Source organism: Cryptotermes secundus, unplaced genomic scaffold, assembly GCF_002891405.2.
Source record: "Cryptotermes secundus unplaced genomic scaffold, Csec_1.0 scaffold279, whole genome shotgun sequence".
Taxonomy (NCBI): domain Eukaryota; kingdom Metazoa; phylum Arthropoda; class Insecta; order Blattodea; family Kalotermitidae; genus Cryptotermes; species Cryptotermes secundus.
The window spans coordinates 375,377-383,485 of NW_019726227.1; the positions used below are offsets into that span (position 1 = coordinate 375,377).

Here is an 8,109-nt window from a genome sequence, read left to right on the forward strand (position 1 = left end):
TTCTAATTTTGTATTAACTCACTAATGCACTCGTAATAACAAGGATCTGATGAACTCTACCGCAGTAACACTCACCCGTTAGTCTACCCTGATGATAATAAACTGTGTGTATGAAATGTATATTGCCAACATTAAGCCAGCAATACAAGGCAACAACAGACACAAACGACGATTACAGAACTCAATGCAAGAAGAACTGTGACGAGGTTACTTCAAGATGTAAACTTGCTAATTCGAACTGTTTTTATTTAGTCGAACAGTACATAAACTGTAATAGATATTATGATGCTGATACTGCATCCTAGTACACACCGCTCTCGATACACAGCGCGGCGTGGTGAATCTTGTATTCACTGCCAAAGACATCTGGATTTAGTCCTGGAAATAAAGGTAACACAATGATCCAACTGCCGTGGTATTAACTTAAATGACACAGGCCAGAGCAAAATGTGATATGTAGATTTAGTTATACAGAACCTGGCGTGAGGTAATCAGTAATGAGAGTGAGGGTTGTTATGAATGATAGACGAAACCTCTATGCAGTGTCGAAGTTAATTTTGAGTGCATCTTAACATTCACGTCTCCTGTACACCTCCATTTTGAGGCGCATGTGAATAGAAGGGATCAGAGAAAAGTGATGACATTTCAAGATGCTACTTTGGGCATCTTATATATTGCTGCTTGATATTTAAGAACGTTATTATGTGATCTAGTGGTCAGAGTTCCTAGCTACATAACCAGAGGTGCCGGGTTCGATTCCCGGCGCTACCAGATTTCTGGGAAGTAGTGGATCTGGAACGTGATTTACTCAGCCTCGTGAGGATACCTGAGGAGTCACTTCAAGGAAATAGCGGCTCCGGCCTAGAAAATCGAAATTAATGGCCGTGGGGATTCGTCGCGATGACCACGAGACACTCTCTATCCGCTAAAGTTGGCACTAACTTCGCCTAAAAACGGCGGTCGCTCGGTCGATATAGTTCGCTTGCGGACTGAAACCACGGAGTCATATTAAATATAGCATCAAACGCAGCAAAGGGGCGAATACACATATATTTCACTTCATTATTTATTGAGAGCATCCTCAGAAATTACAAAGGCAACCCAAAGGGTGATTAAGGCAAGCACGGAACTTAATTTCAACAATTCTAGCCCTCTTCCCTAGAAATAGAGTTTCAAATGAATGTCCTTCTTTACAACATAAAGAGTAAATCCTCTTCAGCACTAAGCGAATGAAGTTCGGACTTCCACGGTGCACAGAAGCATTGCCTGTCTATAGTGTGTTGGCAACTCTAATATGCAATGAATCCCTTAGAATTGCGCAATCAAAATTTATTTCAACAAAATTTCAGTAAGAGCAGAATAAAAATAAAATAAATTATGAAGCGTTGATTGGACTTTAATGCTTTACGTTAGGGGGCACGCGGTAGCGTAGTTGGTTGAGGCACTATGCTGCAGGCCGGAAGGTTGCGGGTTCGATTTCCGATGAGGTCATTGGATTTTTTCAATTGACCTAATCCTTCCAGCCGCACTATGGCCCTGGAGTGGACTCAGCCTCTAACAGAAATGAGTACCAGGAATCTTCCTGGGGGTAAGTGGCGTTCAGCGCGTAAGGCTGACAATCTTACCGCCATCTGTGAGCCGACTGTCTAGAGAAAATGTGGGAGCCTCGACGTCTCACAACCCTATGGGCCTCCACGGCCTGTTATAGGAATAGCTTTACCTCCAATACACTGCGTTGTACTAAAGGTTCCGCCCCGTACAATCACAATTCAATCATAAAATCCTATACGGTACAGAAGAGCAGCGCTTGTAAACAAGCACTTTTCATTTAAACGGCGACAGCTGATAACAGATTTGCTTGCAGATCCATCTAACAATAGAAACAGTACTACCTGCAACCTGTCCGTAATGTGATCTGCCGGCTCACTAAATTGCCATCCCACCCAGCAGGAAAATGATTTTCTTATATAGTGAGGTTATGTTTGCAACAGAGTTTAATTTGCGTTCGTAATGAGCTTTTGATACTGGGGTGACGGGAAAGATCATGCACCGTTCCCATCCCTCCCCAATATTTGTAAATGTCGCAGCACTCACCTCAACTACTACAGGACCAGACTCGACTCCAAACCAGAACTCTGAGAAGGACTTCACAACGGTGGCCCTGCAAGGGAAAGTTGTATTTAAAATAGTCTTTGTGGTGCAGTAAATGATTCACTTGGATTTACAGTGCTGCCACCTGGAAGCTTATTGTTGTACTAAACAAGATCATTCAAGAACACAAAACTGTCAAGTGGATTGGTTGTGGTGGCCTGATGCCATTGCCACCATGATCACCTAACTTAACTCCTTAGACATCTCGTTACTGTGCCCTATGCCTCATTTCCTACAGGTTAGGCATGAGTATGCCTCTACATGTACACATCATGCAGAATCTTAACAGTCATCAAGCAGAACATAAACACTTTACTTACTGGATAAATATGCCTTGTACGTTTCAGCTGTATAGGGCCATTACCAGAGGCTTGCATGTTAAAGAGGGTATTGCTTAGCATACATTAATCTACAGCAGTAATATTTACATTTAAATCCCATTGTAACTGAAGAGGAGAGAGCTCTAACGGCTGTTGTGCCACTCTAGCACAGTACACGGACATACAATGAGACAATAACATATCAATCATGTTCTGTATGGAGCCTACATACAGAAAGCAACATCAACAGAAGCCAGGACATCTATAGACTACGCAGTCCATCAGCAAAGACCTCTCTACCCTCTCAGCTATAAAGAGACCTAAAGGAAACTGCTGCAAGTACACTATGGAATCCTCCAATAAGATGTCAGCGCTGTTGGTAGCCGCATAGGCACAGTTTATCAAGTAATTATGCTTCTAACTACTACACGTTATACTTCACATTCAGTGCCACCTCATTATCAATGTCACCAGCATTTTGTATGCAAAATATTGACTATCAGTTGTTATGGTGGTTCATTCTTGATGTTGATTCTGCTAACAGGTGTTTACATCGTGTGAATGTGGGCAGTTTTGTCGACGATTCGAAGGTACATGCTGCGCCCATCTTCAGGATCGAAGCAAGCAGGGTAAGTGTGCATGTATATAAAGGTTTCGGTCAAAAAGACCCATTTGCGGGAAGATAGGGACTATGTAAGATTTGAGATAGGGACTCCTGTTAACTGTCCCATTGCATGGGACCGATACCAGTCCCTATGGTTCCCCCCGTGAGATCCATTGGACTGACCCACGTTGCTCACTCGGAGGGGGCACGTGTCTCCGAAACGCCGGAAACACTGCCCATGAGCAGAGGCGAGCGACACACAGTGAAGCGCCTCTATTGGGGCCTGAACTCACCTGAACCTCACTGTGGTCGCCTCTTCCGGTGCCAGCCAGCGGAAGCTGAACTGAGATATGGGGTCGTAGCTGATGTAGCTGACGGCGTTCTGTGGACAGACATGACACATGGGTGTGAAACTTGGTCACTCACTGGGACATATTATCTGCAGTTAACATATAGCAAACTGGACCTACCTAATTTTAAATCTCATAAACTTACACAATTACGTTGATTCAATCAAAGGCGGTACAATGGGTTAGACATGTAGAACGCAAGGGACAATTAAATGACTCGTTCTATAAGTCGCGAGGGATGACACCACCTCAGATACTAATGGGAGATGATAATATTAAAATAGATACCGAGCAATTTATTATTTACCACAAGGTTTACACTTAAACCCGTTACATTTCGATGATCAAGAATGGATGACTGTGAAGGATGAATTATGATAGATCTGGAAGTCGCGATGGGCTAATTACAAGCATTACTCTTTCCCGGCAAGTTTGGCGAGATTTAAAATGTTAAAAATTCGAGAAACCATAGTCAGTATCCGAGCCACGATTCCAATCCGATATCTCCCAAGCGGTAACCACTACACCACGTTGCTCGGAAGGACTGTATTAAACCAAGAGGTTGTACAGTAGATCGAACTGGCTCGGAGTGCCGTCAAGTAGCGGCTCAGTTCCGCAACAAGGGATTTCTCGATCAAATGATTAACGATCACTTCCTGAAGGAACGTTCTGTATAACAACATTGACTGGGTCACGTGTCTCTACTTAGCACATGCACATTTGAGATAGTTTTTGTTTATTGCTAGTGGAGTGCGACCAAGTCCCTTGTACTTTGGCCACTTCTGGCCTATTGTACCAGCCCCAGATGATAGGTGAGGGTGATTGTGGAGCAGATGGTGGAATGACGATTGGCAAGGGAAACCGAAGTACTCGGAGAAAACCAGCCCTATCCCCACTTTGTCCACCACAAATCCCACTTGACCAGACCCGGGATCGAACCCGGGCCGCCTAGGTGGGAAGCCAGCGACTAACCGCTTGAGCTACGGCGTGGCCTTTTTGAGATACTTACTAACATTACAGTTCATGGGGCATTTAGGCGGTAAGTTCCTTTCATGAGGGTTGGCAGCAGTTGCAAATTATTCGCGTAAGTCCTCTGTTCCATGGAGCTTGCATGAATAATTACGTTCTCAGTCTACCCCGGTGACCCCGGAAACATGTAAATAATACACAAACAGACTATGACGGATTTTATTTGGGAGGTATCCGTCTCGAATCCCGGCCATAACACTTCCTTTTATTAGCGTTAATGTGATACTTTGAGGCATGAATAAGAGAGAGGTACAGAAAGAAAGATAGGGAGAGAAGATAAAGTGGGGGAGGTGGTGAGAGACAATTAATTTGGGGTGGGGCAAGAGAATGTGTCCCCTGTGAGGTAAGAAATTCATTTATATATTATTTAGAAGAACTTCAACGCTCAAGGAAAAAGTTTCTTGAGCCTTCGAGATCAGCTCATTAATATATACAAGTTCAGTTCGTGCCTCACAGGAAACACATTACGTCTCCGCTACAAAGCCCAACCGGTTAATGTTGTTTATTGTGAGAACCATATGGAACCCACAGATACACTCTGTGGGCAGAGAACTCAGTCCGTGCCTTACAGGAAACTCATTACTTCTCAGCTACAAAGCCCAACCGGTTACTGCTGTTCAGGGATACAGTCGCTGTTTATTGTGAGAACCACACGGAACACACAAACACACTCTCTGGGCAGAATTTCATGTCAAGGTAGGTGGCACATATAGTTACCACTTCTAGTACTTACGTTCGTCCCTTTGCCGCAGTTGGTCAACGTCACGTGCTTGTCGTCAGATGACAGGAAACGTCCTACTGGCTCGTCGTTCCCGTTGCGGGCTTGGACGAAGAGGCCCCTAAACTGCACGTCATCCAGACCGGCCAACTCGACTGCAAAGACAGATGTTGTTTAGACATGGGGATCGGCTAGTCATGTAACGCACAGAACACAGGGGTTACACACGAAAGATCCAACAGAAATGCAAGATCTCTGCTGTCTCATGGGGCTGGAACTTATTATGTCAGAATCACGTGGGGACCTAGACCCATGGAACCGTCGCCATTTCTAGAACATCTGTTTATGAACTTAAGTCAAAGCCGCTTAAGAATATACGTACTCTTCGCCTGATAGTGTTCAGAACAGAATAATATTGTTAGCCTCCTTTCTTAATTTTCAAAAAATAAAAGTAAGCTTATGAGATTGCCATGCTGTCTGTGTGTGTGTCCGTGAATACTTCACCGTCAACTTCTGAATGCCTCAACCAATCTTTATGAAACTGGGTATACATATCACGGCACCTGAGTCCATCTCAACGGCGTTCTTCATAAATCCCTCCCATCAGTCTGCCTCTCTATGTGTGAATCCCCTTACCGTTGCTAGGCAACAGCTGGGTAAAAACGTTACCGCTGCTGCCAATAGATGCGTGGTTTTCTATGCGATCCGTGTCCTATCGAAGAAAGTTGGAGAGTACTCGTAGTTCTTCCCGAACTTCTTGATTCTAATGTTTCCTGTTCTTTGGGATATTACGAGTACCATTTCTTCCCAGCTTTGATCCTTGCTACAGATGCCTCATTCCTACCTGTCACCTGGCCCCCGCGGGCCACCTTCACAGGAGAGGCGGAGACTTTGTAGGGCGCGTCCGAGTTCTGCGGCAGCGAGTTGTTGTGGCTGGGCAGCATGCTCTGGCACACGGAGCTCAGATTCTGGTGCACGTCGGCCAGCGGCGTCGTGGGCGCCTCCGTCGTCACGGCGAAGGAGATGAGTCGATTCGGATCGTCCGGGATGGGCGAGCCGGCGACGAGGGACAGCATCGCCACCAGTACGCTGTGAAACAGAGGGTTCTGCGTTCGAGTCTGACTGTGCACAAATGTCGTCGGTTTCCTTAACACTGCAGGCGTATGCTGCACCACGCCATGAAGTGTTGTCTAGAACATATCCTTGTTCACTGTCCAGTACCAACCCACTACACAGTTCCTGCAGGCAGAAGTAAACTGTCCCGCTGCTTAGTTAAGTACGTATGGAGAAGTGGAGGTACAGAGCTATGCATTCTTAACTTCATTACTACACGGAGATAAGTGGTTAGCTTCAGCCCCGGCCGCTTTGCCCTCGGGGAAACTAACCCCCCTCCCCCAGTGCCTTTTGGGTACGAGGCTAGGTGGGCCACAGAGCCGGTTTTGATGCTGTGGAGAAGAAATCTCATTTCCCTTCCGAGAATCGAACCCCGATTCCATACTATACGGATCCGTTTCTGGGGTTTGTGTTGGCGAGCAAATTTGGTACAGCACAGTTAAGACATCCACGTTTTTAGGCAACATTAGTCACGTGTTATAACCTGAGAGGTTAGCCCCGCTCCTCTGGTTCAGCATTGGTCCCGAGGGTTGTAACCGTGACGAGTTTCTTCGGCTTATCCTAAGCCCCTTCCAGGGAAATCCAGGCTCCCTTGAGCATCCTGTCGAACTCATTATTCACTAGTCGCCCTAGCCAGCGGTGGCCACATCTGCTGAATATTAGACGTCAGGGAGCCCCAGACGTGCACTGGATGGCGTACTCCGTTCTCGAGCCACAGTTTAGGCAGCGTTACACGAGCGCACAAAATGCGTCTGTTGTAACGAACGTCATGGCGTCCGTTGTAGAAATAAACAAGAAGAGAATGGTACACTTTCTTCTGGCTCCATTGCAGACAAAAAACTACGCACCGCATTCTGCAACTGTGTGGTGTCCTCAGCAACGTCCGTCATAAAGTACGTTCGTTACAAAGGACGCATTTTGTGCGCTCGTGTGGACGCTGCCTTAACCACGCCTGTTAAATACGCACTTCAAAATTACTGACGGCTTGCTTAAACCGTAACAGAATGTCTTTTTGACAAGTCAATGTCCAGTATGCCTACTCGCCTGCCCTTTTAACCTTCCGGAGCTCGGAATCCATCTCCATAATACATAAGAATTTAGCCCATACCTCAAAGGAGGTTCATTACGTCTCCGCTACAAACCCCAACCGGTTAATGCTGTTTAGGGAAACAGTCGCGGTTTATTGTGAGAACCATACGGAACACACAAACACACTCTGCAGACAGAATGCAGAGCTTTCTAATGTCAAAGTAAATGGTACATATAATTACCACTGAGCTGTAGAATTATCCGCTGCAAGTCGCTTACCTTACGCTCAATGACTCCATCTTGCGGGTGATCAAACTCTGCATGCAACTCGCAGCGACCGCTTCTAATATACACATCCTTCCCTTCGTCCCTCCGCCCTACCCGCTCTCAGACTACGATAACCACTGTGCGCTCCCAATATGCCTAATCACACTACTTTCGACTCATCGCGAACCCCTTCTAGGCGTTACGTCAGTGAGCGTTTGTTTCCTCGTCCTGTTTGTCAGGCAGAAGACATAGAAGTCTGACAAACAAGGTGCTGTAAAGTGTCTTCATGGTTAAATTTCCTGTCGATGTTTCAACTGATCAGATTTCTTGGCTACAGAACTGATTCTTAAAAACAAAGTGGTAGCTATATGTACTACTTGCTTTAAAGCTAAGAAATTCCACATTCTACCCCAGTGTATTTCGTACGGTTATCACAATAAACAGCGATTGTCATCTAACAGCATTAACCGGTTGGTCGTTGTTATGGAAACGTACTGCGTTTTCTGTGAGGTAGTCTTTTTAGTTCCT

At 45.6% G+C, this 8,109-nt stretch overlaps 1 protein-coding gene across 1 annotated transcript; it reads right to left on the bottom strand.

Annotated features, from left to right (window-relative positions):
- Window positions 1–220: 220 nt before the first annotated feature.
- On the bottom strand, window positions 221–7,693 carry LOC111864007 (putative defense protein). The gene is made up of 6 exons (XM_023850914.1): window positions 7,594–7,693; window positions 6,017–6,261; window positions 5,188–5,327; window positions 3,369–3,457; window positions 2,095–2,161; window positions 221–378 (listed from the first exon to the last, which is right to left on the bottom strand). The coding sequence occupies exons 1-6, from the start codon at window positions 7,668–7,670 to the stop codon at window positions 373–375; spliced, it is 624 nt and encodes a 207-aa protein (XP_023706682.1). The 5' UTR covers window positions 7,671–7,693; the 3' UTR covers window positions 221–372.
- Window positions 7,694–8,109: the final 416 nt, after the last annotated feature.

Coding starts and splice junctions, on each gene's coding strand:
- LOC111864007 (XM_023850914.1), bottom strand. CDS start 7,670: ATGTGTATATTAGAAGCGGTCGCTGCGAGTTGCATGCAGAGTTTGATC. Junction 6,262..7,593: donor ATGGAGTCATTGAGCGTAAG/GTAAGCGACTTG, acceptor TCTGTTTCACAG/CGTACTGGTGGCGATGCTGT. Junction 2,162..3,368: donor GCGACCACAGTGAGGTTCAG/GTGAGTTCAGGC, acceptor TTTCCCTTGCAG/GGCCACCGTTGTGAAGTCCT.